Source organism: Hyperoodon ampullatus (genome assembly GCF_949752795.1).
Source record: "Hyperoodon ampullatus genome assembly, chromosome: 2".
NCBI lineage: Eukaryota > Metazoa > Chordata > Mammalia > Artiodactyla > Ziphiidae > Hyperoodon > Hyperoodon ampullatus.
The window spans coordinates 175,858,006-175,875,078 of record NC_136915.1 but is presented as its reverse complement, the minus strand read 5'-3'; the positions used below and the strand labels follow the sequence as shown (position 1 = coordinate 175,875,078).

Sequence of the window (17,073 nt, the reverse complement as noted above, 5' to 3'; positions counted from 1 at the left end):
GGCATCTGGGGGAATTCAGGATAAGTTCAGAGGAGCCATAACTGACAGCCAGGGAGACACACATCAGAACACCATCCTTTCTGGCTTCCACGTTAAGGACTCATCCATGTTAACCTTGGTAATGGTTTTGGGTCATCTCTCACCTGTGAAGCTTCTTCCCCTTTTGCCCATGAACTTTTGCCCATGGCCTGTTCTTTCTTTATAGTACACCCCCTTGGAGTTCTGGCATTTTTTACCAGTGCATCTCCAAACCTGCACTTTCATTCTGGTCTGCATACCTGCTCTTTCCTACCAGTCCTGTTGTTATTTTTTCGAACTAGTTTTTCAGAACTCACTATCTTCACAAGAACTCCTTGGTTCGACTCAGTTTCCCCTTGTGCGTAACAGGTGCTGTCTTCATATGGCTCCTCCAAGGCTTATACCCTTAGACTCATGTTAACCCAGCTCCTTCAATCCTCATCCTATCATCAAGATTTACTACTTTTAAATTTGGCCTAACATCTTTATGCTCATTCGTAGCTCCAGTGATTCTGCATCCAGATTATTCAAGAGCCCCCTGCCTCAAGTTTCTCAGCTTTTAAAATACTCTAGAAATCTGTAGTAGCCTCCAGTTGCTACCAAATTATAAAAACGTTTTGGTTACCCTTCCAGATAACTGACATTGATAGCCTACAGGACCATTATGCACATCTTCTTAGGGTCACCCATCCACAATATATATATGCCTCTGTCTCAAAGCCACTCCTTTCAGTTTTAGAACCAAATGAATAACCTCTGTCTTTCAAAACACTCTAGACCTCCCTCTTTCTGAAGGCTGTAACTTTTTCTAATCCTCATTTTGTACCTGTTACTTCAATCACTGCAGCATTACCCTTAGCACTTGTTATTGTACTTCTGTGCAACTTCAGTTTATTATTATTAAATGTTTTCCACAAATGTTTCATTGTAATTCTATTTAAATGACTTCTGTCATTTAGATAGCACTTAGTACAGCCCTTCACTCCATAACTGCTCAGTACATATTTTGTGGTCATGAGAAACATTTCTAAAAGAAAAGTTTCTGCAAATGTAGTTTATAAAGCCAGTAATCATGGTATCAGTAGGCCACTGTGCTGAGAAATTTAACTTGGTTAAAAGTCTATCCAGCTTGTTCAAAGTTTAGTAACATGAGTGTTCTGGTTTCAGGAGATTTCTCTTTCCCAATTTTATATGATAAGAATGTATGTAAATTACTAAGTTAGCCCAAGATAAATTATTGCTTCGAGGTTTTGAGGGTTTTCAGACTCCTAAGGACAAAAGGAAACTGTATGTGAGGTAATCATAGGTGAGGTTTCTCTGTAAACTGCTTTGGAGGCAGCTCATGAGAAGCCGTGGCTGGGGCCAGGACTCAGGTTTGTCTTTTTTTTTTTTTTTTTAATGGAATTTTTTTTTCTTTTGGCTATGCCACGCGACTTGCAGGATCTTAGTTCCCCAACCAGGGATTGAACCCGGGCCCTTGGCAGTGAAAGTGCGGAGTCCTAACCACTGGACCACCAGGGAGTTCCCCAGGACTCAGGTCTTGATGATTCCTAGAAGAGTCAGAGCTATGCTGAATGTCTCAGAGATCATACATGCCACTTACCCTGATTTTCATAGAGGTGTTAAATGGCTTGCACTTTTCAGAGTAGCAAATCCACTATTAAAAACAACCAGGACATAGTTCAGGCTTTAGTAGCAGACTTGCCTTCTGAACCTTAGAAGCTGTCTGAAACCAAAAATGAAATGATAAACATTAGCTCTTACCATTTTCAGTGCTTGTTATGTGCCAAACATCGTGCTCGGGGCCTGCCCCCGGGGTGGCCAGGAAGTCTCTCAATCACAGAGCGCTTCCTTTGCATTTAGACTCGTGACGAGGCCAAATGAGATGATATAAATATTCACAACTGAGAGACATACAATAATTAACTTACAGTCCAGTCCCCTGCCGGGGAGAGACGCCCGCTGGGGGAAAGCACAGGGCAGGGACCCCGACCCCGTCCTCCACAAAGCTTGGGTCTGCAGCCAAGTGGGTGCGCGTCGCCTCCTGTCCGCGTCTGTTTCCCCACTTGTACCAGAAAATACTACAGTACTGCACCATCTCTGGACGGTTGAATCTGAAGATGTGGAACCACAGACAAGGAGGAACTACTACATATAGGAGGGATGACTGTGAAGTTACATGGGGATTTCCCACGGCAGGGAGGGTTGGCCCCTAAACGCCCTCCCCACACCATGTTCAAGGGTCAACTGTGTATCAGTCTTTTCCTTTATTGTTAGCACGTTGTGCGTCCAGTTGAAGACATCTTTCCTGCTCCTGGATTATAAAGGTAATTTTCCTGGGTTGTCCTACAGTGGACTTTCCCGTTTAGGCTTTCAGTCCACCGGGACTTGACTTTTGAATATGGTGTGAGGTGGGGGGCAAGTCTCATTTGTCTGTCTGTCAAACTGTCCCAGCACCAGATTAACTTTTCAGTTACATCAGCAACTGCTTTATTTTAAAAAGTAATAGAAAAAAAAAAAGTAATAGAAACACTCCTACTAAAGTTAGTGAAGTACAAACCACTTCTTTCTTATCTATAGGCAATCTGAAGATTTTTGTTGTTTTTTGTTGTTGTTGTTAGGGAAATAAACCATTATAAAAAACCATTTACACTACTTTATTTCACTTAAACATTCGTGTGTCAGGATATTTTTATTTTATCATAAATGATTACTTAAATCACTGGCATAAACATTCCTGAATTTTGAATCACTTTAATTATAAATACTAAATATAAATTTTAAAAAGCTAGAAAGACAATTTCAACACATTTTACATGAAAAACTTAAAACATTCCGTCTTTCTTTCCGTTCTTACTTTTCCTGGATGTTCTCAAATAAAAATAAGCAAATGACTTAAAAAAAAAAACAAAACTTGCAGTCCACTAAGGATCACATTGAAAGGAAACTTGGTAATTAGCTTATTCACTTTATCATTGCATTTATATTGTGTTATGTTCTGCTTTCCCCAGTGAAGAGTTTAGAAAATCTACAAATACTTAAATATTGCCACAATTTTTAACGTGGGATCCTCTAAGAACAGTGATCTGTACCCCTCTCAAGCTCTTAGGAGACCCTAACTGCTAAATGTATCTATTATAGGCACTATATGTTTATTCCTCACAACTGCCATATAAGGTAGGGACTATTATTGTTTTAAAGATTACGAATTTTAAGTAGTGGTTGACAAACCACAGAGCTAATAAATGACGGCCAGGACTCAAATCTAGGACTAACTCAGTCCACCATTTATTCACCACCATATAATGCCTGCTATATTGGCCTGGCCTTTTTAGTTAGGACTAATGATAACGTGACAGGTTTAAAGGCAACTCCTTAAGCAGAATTTGTACACCCAAGTGAGTACTGTCTCATCTTTCAAAGCAATCATCATGGAGGACCATACTTTTACTCCAGTGACACTAATGTTGCTTAGAGCTCTTTTGAGACTCTTATTTGTTCCACAAGTATTTGGTGTCTATAAAAGGTACTTTATCAGGGCCTGGAAATAAAATGGTAAGCAAAACCAGCAACGGTCCCTCCCCTCATGGACCAAAGAGGCCAGTATGGAGACAAAAGAAGAAATATAAAATTGCAAATGTGACAAAGTGCTGGAAGGAGGGGTACACGAAGACCTGGAGATGATGTGTTGTGGTCAGAGAAAGCTTCCCTGAGAAAGTGATGCTGAAGGTAAGATCTGTAGGATGATCAGGAGTTACCAAGGTAAAAGAAGAGGGAACACAGAGGTCACTGAGTGTGCAAAGGCCCTGTGGAGTAAGGAACAGGATGGAGAAATTGTAGGGGAGGCTAGATCATGCCTGGCTGTGTAGGTCTTGTAAGAGAGTTCTGAAATTGTCCCGAGAGCTGTAAGACTTCAGATGGGGATAACATGACCAGTCCTGTGTTCTAAGAGTATCGCTCTGGCTGCATCTGAGGAGAGCTGAGTGGATACTGGGAGATAAGTTAGGAAATGACTGCTGTGTTCCAGGCTAGTGATGATGGCAGCTGGGCTAAGAGTACTGGTGATAGTCTAGATGGAGAGAAGTGCATGAATTCAAGGGAAAAAAAATTTTAATTGGCAAGTTGTTCTGTAGATTCTCAACGGTAGCAAGTGAATCTGATTTTTGGAACTAACAGTAATTCAGAACCAAATCTACGTTAACACCTGATATGCTTGCTTGCTCGCTCAATGTGGCTTTGATAGTTTTCTTTAGAGCTCCAAAAACGTGTTAAGCAGTGGCAGCATCATGTAAATGAATGTACAGCTGACCCCAAATGACTACTTTGAATTATACAGATTTCTTCTTCCTTACACAAAAATAAAATTCAAATATATTCTTAGGCACAGTACTTGCCATCAACACATGATGGCACTGAAAGATACGGACAATGCTTAATTAAATATGTGCAAAATCAGGTATAATTTATTTTATTTTATTATTTTTTTGACATCTTTATTGGAGTATAATTGCTTTACAATGACGAGGTATAATTTAAGTGTGACAAGTTAGCCTTAAGAAATGTAAAAGAAAAAATGTAAAAAATGCTTACCTAAGTCTAGGCAGAATATATTAAAAAATAAACCCTTCTCTAGGTCTACAGTAAGCCAGGTAACTTACTTGCTTAGTGTTTTCCACAGTAATTACTCAGTGATGGGAAAAATAAAACCCTAATGATATTTTAATTCAAAATGACTGGTAATTAATCTGTACCGTTTTTCCTAAAAATATAATTTAGTAGAAATGATAATTTTAAAAAACTTTTTAAATAGAAGGAATACTTATCAACTTGTATTAATTAAATGAAAATGTAGATCATATTAATTTTCATAGATCAATTTATTTAGAATTACAAATATTAAGAATAAAAGATTTATGCATTTAATTAACATAACAGTTTAGCTAAATATAAACTCTGCACTAAAGTTCTGCAGTGGCACAATACCAACAAAGAATATGGAAGCATTTTTAAACTATACAAAAATTTCAAATGGAAAATAATCTTGTTTCAGTTTTATTATACATTAACATATAAAAAGTCTCATTTTATGAGACATCTAAAAGAATCAAAGCCACTTCTACAGCTATATCTTAAACTCCAAATCTGAAAACAATTTATTTTATTGACTTTATAATATTCTATATTAAAACAGAGAAAATTCCAAATACACACTTTTTACAAGATTAACATCTTAGGCAGGGTTTTCCTTAAAAAACCAAAAACCAAAAAAGCCCACAACCAAATACAAACCTTTTTCTCCATTTCCTAGCACTGGCTATTATATTTGTTTTCCTTATAAAATCTTTTTACTTTAAAAATTGTGTAACTGTTGGATTTTAACCAGTAATCTGGTTCATGAGTTGTGCAAATAAACAAAAAATATGAAAATAGTGTGTTATCAGTCTTTTTTCTTTAAAAATAAATCCCATAACAATAGCACATCTCCCCCTGAATCGATGGGAAGAGACATGCAAAATCCATTTGCTGAATTTAAGCATCTTGCAGTAATGTTTCTTTCCTGCTCCTTCATTTTCTTTCAACAGACAAACAACAAAGGTTTCTTTTATAAATTATGATAAATTAAAATATTTATTATTATAAAATGATCTCTAGAACCATGTCACATTGCAAGTATATATCATATATACTTGTAAAGTCCATATTTCCCACCTATATTCCAGTGGCTTCCTAAAAATGAGGACTTCCCATATCTCATGATGTTATCTTTTGAAGACTGAGGCGGTGATCAACTAAATGAACTGGAGTTGTAATTTTCTAGATGGAATTTCCACATTGCCATGCATAATGCACAAAAAGACCATGTTTCTTCACGTTCTCCACTGCAGTAGTTGTCTGCATGGGTTGGGTTGAATTCATGCACGTTAAAAAGATGGTCAACATATTCTTCCATGAAATTATATTATGTTCAGACATTTTCAGTTTAAAAGTACTTGCTAATAAACATATGTAACATAAGCAGTGCTACTGCAGCTGAATAATAAAAGAAAAATAAATATAATGCTGGTCAGCAATGCTGGTTTAAGAAGCAGTACAGTATATTAAAATGCCTTATTTGGAGATTTAAATTTCTCTTCTTTTCCAGCAGTTAGGTTATTTGGTGTTGGAAGCCTATATAAAGGAAGAGAACTTCTCAAAAACAATGTCCTATGCAGTTGGAATAATTAAATCTTCTATTCAGTCTCTGTTGGTGTTATTTGCTGCAAAGGCATGTAAGTTTCCCATCTGGCTCAGGCCACTCTGAATGTGTGCAACATGAATTTCTACATTATTCTGAAAGCAACTAAAGAAAGAAGAAACATGGTTAACTACATTATCTCACAAAATGAAGAAAAACAATTTTTAAAAAAGGCAGAGCTGAATTGCAGTTAGGAAATAGCTAAGATAATGACCCCAGGTAAGTAAGAAATCTTCCCTTTACATTAGCCATAATTCTACTTCAGTAGTAATTGAAAGAGTATATTTGAAAGAAGCAAAGAAGCCATGGGAGTACTGGAAAGAGAGGATGAATCTCTCTTTGGGGAAGACTTCTAAGTTGAAATCCATGCTAAACCCAAACCTAAATATTACATGTCTTCTGATTCCTTTGTATAAAAAAACCCATCTGAAAATTCTACTCTGTCAATAGACTGGATATAACCAAAAAACTCGTTTACAATTTATTTAAAGGATAAAAATCATATGAATACTTCATAAATATGTAAAAGTCTTAAAGCCTATACTGGAAATCACTATGAATTTAATATAAAAATAATTAGAATACATCTAACGAATTACCTGATATTAGAAGCATCTATTGTACTCTTGATATCATTTAATGAATCTGTAAGTGATTTAAATTCAAAGGAATTCAGGTCTCCTCCTTCTGCCAGACACTAAAGGAAAAAATATTTCAAAATTTAATTGAATTATAGTTCAGATACAGACAAACACCCTGCTCTAATATAGTTTCATTTTTTAGCAACAAATTAGTATAGTTTGTTTAGGTGTCAAAATTAAGAAAATATTCTTAATATTTTCTCCGAAATTTACCTTAATTTGTAATAAAATAGCTGTAAGCCTGGAGATTAAGTCTGTCAGATTTTCATTTTCAACACAGGGCTGTCCTGTTGAGGAATTTGCATGCCGAACAATTTCCTGTGCTTCCTCCTCACACCTTCGTCTCATATCTGTCGGCTGATCTGCAGGCTGGAGCCCTTGGTCTGGAGCAAGCTGAATACAGATGATTAAAACATAAGATGTACATTCATAGGGCCATGATAATTTCTGTATGTTTGTGCCCTGTTTTCAGGTTAGGATTTTTATAAATCTAGCATTTATAACAAAAATGATGCTCACTCTTACCTTAGAAGTTTTTTCTCCTCTAACTGTATTTTTTTTCTGATTTGTTTTATATTTTTGGTAACTTTTTGAGATACTTTAAAACTTCTAAAAAAGAATAGAACAAAAAACTCTTGATAACCTTTTACCCAGATTCACTAACTGCTTATGGTTTACTGTTTGACTTAACATTTGATCTTTCTCTGTCTGTATATAATTTTTTTTCTCTTAACTATTTGAGAATAAGTTGCAAACACTGTGCCTCTTTACTCCTAAATACTCCAGTTTGTACTTCCTAAGTCCAAGGATATTCTCTTACATAACCACAGTGCAGTGATCACAATCAGGAATTTAGCACTATTTATAATGCCATTTTCTAACCGTCTGTATTCAGATTTCATCAACTGTCCCAACACATAGCTAGTTTTCCCCCTGAAAACATTTGGTTGTCCTGTCTCTCTAGACTTCTTTACTCTGGAACAGTTCCTCGGTCTTTCATGACCTTGATATTTTTGAACAGCACCAGCCAATTATTTTGCATAATATCCCTCAATGTGGGTCTGTCTGTTTCCTTTTGATTAGACTAAGGTTATACACCTTTGGCAGGAACACCACAAGAGTGATGTTGAGTTCTTGTCAGTGCATGGTGATCAGGAGGCGCATGATGTTTATCTGTCCCACTACTGCTGGTGTTATCTTTAGTCACCTCGGTTAAGGTAGCTATGTGCCTCCTAATCATCCCAGAGAGCTTTCTTGATCATTCTTAGAGCAGCACACTGCTCCACCATGGGATGTGCCATAAGTTTACCCAACTCCCTATGTATGGGCATTTAGGATTTTTCTAATATTTTGCGATTATCAGTAACACTGCAGTGAAGAACCTTGTCTTCTAATACTTAAAAGTTTTTTTAAAATTGAAGTATACATAAACATTATAAAAGGATACAAATCCTAAAGTGTATGGGTTAATGAATTTTCACAGATCAAACATGAGAAATCAGCATCGAGATTAAAATGGAACATTACCAGCCCCTCAGAGACCAATTGTCATCTTCCAGTATAATACTCCAAGGGTAACCCCCATCCTGACTTCTAGTATCGTATGTTGGCTTTTACTGGCTTTTGACCTTTACATAAATGGAATCATGCATTATATATTCTTTTGTGTCTGACTTTATCTGTTCAATATTTACATATGAACAAATATGTTCACATATTTGTGAGTTCATCCATAGTATTGTGAGTAGTTGAGTTCATTCATTCATTTTTTTTTCTAAGACTTTTTTTTTGATGTGGACTATTTTTTTAAAGAAGTCTTTATTGAATCTGTTACAGTATTGCTTTTGTTTTATGCTTTTTTTGGCTGCAAGGCATGTGGGATCTTAGCTCCCTGACCAGGGATCGAACCTGCACCCCCTGCACTGGAAGGCAAAGTCTTAACCACTGGACCGCCAGGGAAGTCCCAGAGTTCATTCATTCTTATTGCTGAGAATTCCATTGTATATTATATGTCAGTTTACTGATTCATTCTCGTATTGATGGGTATTTGGGTAATTTCTAATTTCTGGCTATAATGAACAGTGATGCTATGTATGTTCTAGTGTATATCTTTTGGTAAATACATGTTCACATATATTTGGTATATATTTAGAAGTAGACTTGCTTGTTCTTATTTTAAAATCAATATTGTACTTCCATAAGAACTTTGTGAAAATTAAATCATTTTACTCCATTAGGAAATGAGCCTATCACATATGGCCTTGCGTACATAATGAGATACAAAAAGACTGGTGAGCAATCCACTTCTGCGTGTTTTGTTACATGTTATCTTGGACTGCTTGGTTTGCACCTCTTGTGGATGGTTGCTAGTCCATGGGGAGAACTCTATTTGCTAGGACACACATATTGCTATGGAGGTAAATGACAGTTACCCGGAAAATAAAAATAAATGGTAATGGATGGCTAAAGGAATGAGCAAAATATACTCAGAGTTTAGTTACAGGTAATCACAGTTCATTTCCCTCAGTTCTATTCAAGTGGATTGATAACATCACCAGTGGCAGATCTTTGGGACTAAACTATGAGGCTAGCGTCATAAAAAACTGTTTAAGAATCTCATATCACAAATAGAGATGGCTTTAAATAAACCCATGCACTTATGGTCAATTAATTTACAACAAAGAGGCAAGAATATACAATCGAGAAAAGGCAATCTCTTCAATAAATGGTGCTGGGAAAAATGGACAGCTACATGTAAAATAACGAAATTAGAACATTCTCTAATACCATATACAAAAATAAACTCAAAATGGATTAAAGACCTAAATGTAAGACCAGATACTATAAAACTCCTAGAGGAGAGCATAGGCAGAACACTCTTTGACATAAATTGCAGCAATATTTTTTTGGATCCTCCTAGAGTAATGGAAACAAAAGCAAAATAAACAAATGGGACCTAATTAAACTTAAGAGCTTTTGCACAGCAAAAGAAACTAAATAAAACAAAAAGACAACCTACTGAATGGGACAAAATATTTGCAAATGATGCAACCAACAAGGGATTAATTTCTGAAATATACAAACAGCTTATACAGCTTAATATCAAAAAGCAAACAACCCAATAAAAACATGGGCAGAAGATCTAAAGAGACATTTCCCCAAAGATGACATTCAGATGGCCAACAGGAACATGAAAAGATGCGCCACATCTCTAATTATTAGAGAAATGCAAATCAAAACTACAATGAGGTATCACCTCACACTGGTCAGAATGGCCATCATCAAAAATTCTATAAATAATAAATGCTGGAGAGGGTGTGGAGAAAGGGGTACCCTCAGACACTGTTGGTGGGAATATAAATTGGTACAGCCAGTATGGAGAATGGTATGGAGGTTCCTTAAAAAACTAAAAATAGAGTTACCATTATGATCCAGCAATCCCACTCCTGGGCATATATCCAGAAAAGATGAAAACTATAATTCAAAAAGATACATGCACCCCAATGTTCACAGCAGCACTATTTACAACAGCCAAGACATGGAAACAACCTAAATGTCCATCAGCAGATGAATGGATAAAGAAGATGTGGTATAATATAAGAAAAAAACAAACCAGAACAAAACAAGAAGATGTGGTACATACATACAATGGAATATAACTCAGCCATAAAAAAGAATGCAATAATGCCATTTGCAGCAACATGGATGGACCTAGAGATAATCATAAGTGAAGTAAGTCAGACAGATAAAGACAAAGATCATATGATATCACTTAAACATGGAATCTAAAAAAATGATACCAAAAAAAGATTAAAAAATGATATAAATAAACTTATTTACAAAACAGAAATAGACTCACAGACACAGAAAAGGGGACATATAAAGGGTTACCAAAGGGCTTCCCAAGGGGTGGGGGAAGGATAAATTAGGAATTTGGGATTAATAGATATACACTACCATATATAAAACAGATAAACAGTAAGGACCTACTGTATAGCACAGGGAACTATATTCAATATCTTGTAATAACCTATAATGGAAAAGAATCTGAAAAAGAATATATATAATTATATATATAATATATATATAAAATTCAGATACATATATATATGTATCTGAATTACTTTGCTGTACACCTGAAACACTGTAAATCAACTATACTTGAAAAAAAAATAAGAGTGGCTTTACTGGAAATATACAGCCTCTAAGAAAGCAAATGCAGGAGCACACTAAACTTATCACAATCATCTAATTCTTACCTTTTAGTAAGAAACTCAAATTTTAGGTGAACCTGTTGAACCACCTTCATATATATAATTATATGTGCATGATAATGATAACAATAATGATAATTCACAAATAACTCTATAATCTATGTGACTGAAGTTCAAGAATCTATAGTTCTAATGTAAAGTTTATTTTTTAAATTTTTATTTATTTTTTAAATTGTTTTGGCCACGCCGCATGGCTTGCGGGATCTTAGTTCCCTGACCAGGGATTGAACCTGGGCCCTCAGCAGTGAAAGCACGGAGTCTGAACCAGGGAATTCCCAAATATAAAGTTTAAAAAGGAACAAACAAAATTATATACACAGCATGATCATAACTTTGTGAGAAAAAGCATGTATGGTAAAAAAAAAAAATTAGGAGGAAGTAAACCAAAATATAGTCTTTGGGATAGTGGAATTAAAAGAAATTATTTTTCTGGATGTTTCTAAATTTCAGGAGAGCTATAATATAATCATTTGTAATTCAAACAAACAGAAAACCAACAGAATTGATAGCTCACTGTGTATAAAGCACTCTTCAATACTGATGCTGTAAGGAACAGAAATACATATAAAATATGGTTCTGCTAAAGGATCTTGGCTTAATTTGGATTTTCTGAAATGTGATGGTAACAGTATTAAGCTTCAGATAAGAGTGGAGGTCACAATCCCCTCAAGGGAAATTCATACAAATTACCTACCTCATAGCAGTACTGTTGAACTTTATGCAAAACTTTGTTTAGGTCCTTGTTCAGTTGTTCAAGCTCTAGAACAATCGTTGCATATCTCCGCTGAAATTCAATGCCAATGGGCATGGAATATGATTTCTGAGAAGAAAAAAAGTCAGTTTTGATAAATTTTTTTTAACAATGTGATTTCAATTTCTAACAGGACATTGGACTTACTCAAAATAGACTAAAGGTTATTAAAACAGTCTGTACTCAATGTTACACTTCTTAAATATGATAATGGTATTACTGCTATTTAGGAGATGGTTCTTAGGAGTGTCATGATGTCTGTCATTTACTTTTTTTTTTTTTTTTACGGTATGCGGGCCTCTCACTGTTGGGGCCTCTCCCGTTGCGGAACACAGGCTCCGGACGCGCAGGCTCAGCGGCCATGACTCACGGGCCAAGCCGCTCCGCGGCATGTGGGATCTTCCCGGACCGGGGCAGGAACCCGTGTCCCCTGCATCGCAGGCGGACGTTCAACCACTGCGCCATCAGGGAAGCCCTGTCATTTACTTTTTTTTAAAAAAAATATATTTATTTATTTATTTTTGGCTGCGTTGGGTCTTCGTTGCTGTGCGTGGGCTTTCTCTAGTTGCGGCGAGCAGGGGCTACTCTTCGTTGTGGTGCGCGGGCTTCTCATTGCGGCGGCTTCTCTTGTTGCGGAGCATGGGCTCTAGGCACGCAGGCTTCAGTAGTTGTGGCATGTAGGCTCAGTAGTTGTGGCACATGGGCTTAGTTGCTCTGCGGCATGTGGGATCTTCCCAGACCAGGGATCAAACCTGTGTACCCTGCATTGGCAGGCGGATTCTTAACCACTGCGCCACCAGGGAAGTCCCTGTCATTTACTTTTTAAAAAACAGAGATCGTGTGTGTGTGTGTGTGTGTGTATAACATATATATATATATATATATACACATATACATATATATATATATACACACACACATATATATATATATAGAGAGAGTGTGTGCACGAGAGAGATTAAATGAAGCAAAATTGTTGAATCTATATATATGTTTGTTATATAAATCTTTCAACTTTTTTATAACTTTATCATTTTTAAAAATAAAAAGTTGGTAAAAAATTATATATATTCATTTGAAGTGTTCTAGTTACTAAAACTCAATTGATTCTCCACCTGGAATCAATTCAGTATAGCACAATGGATAAGAGCATGGGTGCTAGAATCATATTATATGTTCAAATCCCAACTCCATTATGTACTATCTGTGTGACCTTAAGCAAGTTCCTTAATTTCTCTGTGCCTCTGTTTCCTCATCTGCAAAATGGGGATAAAAGAACATCTACCTAATGAGATTATGGTAAAGATTAAATGAAATAATATATGCCAGTATATTGCCTTCCATATAGAAAATGTTCAGTAAATATTAACTGTTATCATCACTGTTATCATTTCATATTTGCTTCCTACCAGTAAGTGTAAATGGACTTTGATTCCATTTCCTTTCCTCTCTTCATAACACCTCCAATAAACTACACTATCCATTCTGCTCCAGCTACAAATGCTGCAATGAGACGTCTTCAGTCAAGCCAAGTTTAACCCACTTCTTTTTTCAGAGGATTTCTGAGAAAGCAGATCATCATGTACCAGGGAAACAAGTACAGTTAAGAAGGGAAAGGTATACCTAGACGGATACGGATAAACTACTTACACTAGCACTAAATCACAGTATTATAATTGTTTAAGCTAACAGAAACCTTAGAGATCATCTTGTTCAGCCTTGTCATTTTACAGATGAGAAAACTGAAGCCCAGGAAAGTTAAATGCTTTGCTTAACAGCACACACTATTAATAATGTACCAGGCACTGTTCTAAGTGTTTAACAGAATCTCACTGAATCCTCACAACCATCCCATGAGAAGGGTACTATAATTATTCTCATTTTACATATGGAGGAATCTGAGGTCCATGTACCACAGCCAATAAGTGGTAAGCATACTGGATCTGAAGCTAGACTGCATCAGTCAGAATTCCTCCGCCACTTCTCTAGGAGGTGGGTCAAAAAGGATCTTGCTGTGATGTATGTCATAGAGTGTTCTGTCTATGTTTTCCTCTAAGAGTTTGATAGTTTCTGGCCTTACATTTAGGTCTTTAATTCATTTTGAGCTTATTTTTGTGTATGATGTTAGGGAGTGTCTTAATCTCATACTTTTACATGTACCTGTCCAGTTTTCCCAGCACCACTTATTGAAGAGGCTGTCTTTTCTCCACTGTATATTCTTGCCTCCTTTATCAAAGATAAGGTGACCATATGTGCGTGGGTTTATCTCTGGGCTTTCTATCCTGTTCCATTGATCTATATTTCTGTTTTTGTGCCAGTACCATACTGTCTTGATTACTGTAGCTTTGTAGTATAGAAACGGAAATAAAAACAAAAATAAACAAATGGGACCTAATGAAACTTAAAAGCTTTTGCACAGCAAAGGAAACCATAAACAAGACCAAAAGACAACCCTCAGAATGGGAGAAAATATTTGAAAATGAAGCAACTGACGAAGGATTAATCTCCAAAATTTACAAGCAGCTCATGCAGCTCAATAACAAAAAAACAAACAACCCAATCCAAAAATGGGCAGAAGACCTAAATAGACATTTCTCCAAAGAAGATATACAGATTGCCAACAAACACATGAAAGAATGCTCAACATCATTAATCATTAGAGAAATGCAAATCAAAACTACAACGAGATATCATCTCACACCAGTCAGAATGGCCATCATCAAAAAATCTAGAAACAATAAATGCTGGAGAGTGTGTGGAGAAAAGGGAACCCTCTTGCACTGCTGGTGGGAATGTGAATTGGTACAGCCACTATGGAGAACAGTATGGAGGTTCCTTAAAAAACTACAAATAGAACTACCATATGACCCAGCAATCCCACTACTGGGCATATACCCTGAGAAAACCATAATTCAAAAAGACTCATGTACCACAATGTTCACTGCAGCTCTATTTACAATAGCCAGGACATGGAAGCAACCTAAGTGTTCATCATCGGATGAATGGATAAAGAAGATGTGGCACATATATACAATGGAATATTACTCAGCCATAAAAGAAACGAAATTGAGTTATTTGTAGTGAGGTGGATGGACCTAGAGTCTGTCATACAGAGTGAAGTTAAGTCAGAAAGAGAAAGACAAACACCGTATGCTAACACATATATATGGAATCTAAGAAAAAAGAATGTCATGAAGAACCTAGGGGTAAGACGGGAATAAAGACACAGACCTACTAGAGAATGGACTTGAGGATATGGGGAGGGGGAAGGGTAAGATGGAAGAAAGTGAGAGAGTGGCATGGACATATATACACTACCAAATGTAAAATAGCTAGCTAGTGGGAAGCAGCCGCATAGCACAGGCAGATGAGCTTGGTGCTTTGTGACCACCTAGAGGGGTGGGAGAGGGAGGGTGGGAGGGAGGGAGACGCAAGAGGGAAGAGATATGGGAACATATGTATATGTATAACTGATTCACTTTGTTATAAAGCAGAAACTAACACACCATTGTAAAGCAATTATACTCCAATAAAGATGTTAAAAAAAAAAAAGAATTCCTCCGCCACTGGGTCTCATGCAGTGAAAGAGAAGGAAGGGAAAGAATGTCAGAAGGAGATTAGGGAAGGGATAAGTCATTGTTAAAATTATTTTGGGGGTTTCCCTGGTGGCGCAGTGGTTGGGAGTCCGCCTGTCGACGCAGAGAGGTTTGACTGCACAGAGACCATAATAAATCAACTGCTTGCAGACTCATATCAAAACCCTATCAGTGAGTGGCAAGTGAAATCAAGCTCAGGGCTCCCACTGATTCTGCATTATGGTGAGTTGTATAATTATTTCATTATCTATTACAATGTAATAATAATAAAAAAAGTGCACAATAAATGTAATGTGCTTGAATCATCCTGAGACCATCCCCCGCCCCCCACTCCTGGTCCAGGGAAAAACTGTCTTCCACAAAACCAGTCCCTGGTGCCAAAAAAGGTTGGGGACCGCTGCTTTAGGTTGTCACATACAGGTTGAGTGTGGCACACAAGATGGACTTTTTTTTTTTTTCTTGGATGTATTCTACTTTCAGGACTGGTTAACTAGTAAGGAGATTTCTGCAGAGATTCATAATCTCAAAAATAAAAGAGGACTAACAAACATGATATGACAATTCTGACAACATATTCAGGGCAAGAAAAGACCAACTTTCATAGTGGTGGATGGAGAGAGGGAAGGAGTACAGACAACATAGTATTCAGAGTTTTCCAAAGCCACTAATACATGGTTTTTTTTTTTTTTTTTTTTTTTTTTTTTTTTTTTTTTTTTTTTTTTTTTTTTTTTTTTTGCGGTACGCGGGCCTCTCACTGTTGTGGCCTCTCCCGTTGCGGAGCACAGGCTCCGGATGCGCAGGCTCAGCAGCCATGGCTCACGGGCCCAGCCGCTCCGCGGCATATGGGATTCTCCCAGACCGGGGCACGAACCCGTATCCCCTGCATCGGCAGGCGGACTCTCAACCACTGCGCCACCAGGGAGGCCCAATACATGGTTTTAAAAATGGTGAAGACAGAACTCTCAGGGATAAATCCCCTTTTCCACTCTTGAATTATTATTAATGTCCATGTATGACAAGTCAAATTTCCAAAGTGGAAAAGCAATTATTAGAGACTGACTGAGACTGCTAGTTCAATATCTAATAGTGTTGAGGCAATTCAAATCTACTTTAACAAATTCCACATGCACTATTAATTTCTATGTGGATGCTTTGTATATGTATTTAAAAATATTTTAATAATCCAAAATAGAAAAGGCATATTGAAGTCAATAGCTTAGTTAAACTTTCACTGACTTTAACATACTACATAATCTGGACAAGAAAAGGTAGTTCAAAGCTTTAACTCTGAATGAACTTGATAAAAACTTTTCAGGTGTATGGCTGAGAAATTTGTCCTTGTTGTATCATAAAAGTGACTAAAGTATTTTAAAATAATTTTCCTCCCTTTGCTTTACAAATTGAAAGTTTGAACATCTAATTTCATATTTTGACAACTCTGGCTGTAGTTTGCTTTTGCTGAGTAAAGTATTAGATAAACAATTAAGTTTTCCAAAATTAAAGGAGACTTTATCAGACCAATGTTCCATTTTTTAAATAAATTCCATCAGAAAATATA

The 17,073-nt window shown here is 36.5% G+C and overlaps 1 protein-coding gene across 4 annotated transcripts in view; it reads right to left on the bottom strand.

Moving 5' to 3' along the window:
* Positions 1 to 6,252: 6,252 nt before the first annotated feature.
* Positions 6,253 to 17,073, bottom strand: part of LIN9 (lin-9 DREAM MuvB core complex component) — a gene marked incomplete at both ends in the record, with an annotated part of 101,884 nt that continues 91,063 nt past the window's right edge. For all 4 annotated transcript variants that reach the window (XM_079726458.1, XM_079726459.1, XM_079726460.1 and 1 more), the window contains 4 exons: positions 6,253 to 6,358; positions 6,853 to 6,950; positions 7,108 to 7,287; positions 11,863 to 11,988. In XM_079726458.1, the coding sequence (XP_079582584.1) occupies positions 6,253 to 6,358; positions 6,853 to 6,950; positions 7,108 to 7,287; positions 11,863 to 11,988 (510 nt within the window). The remainder of the gene's footprint in view (positions 6,359 to 6,852; positions 6,951 to 7,107; positions 7,288 to 11,862; positions 11,989 to 17,073) is intronic.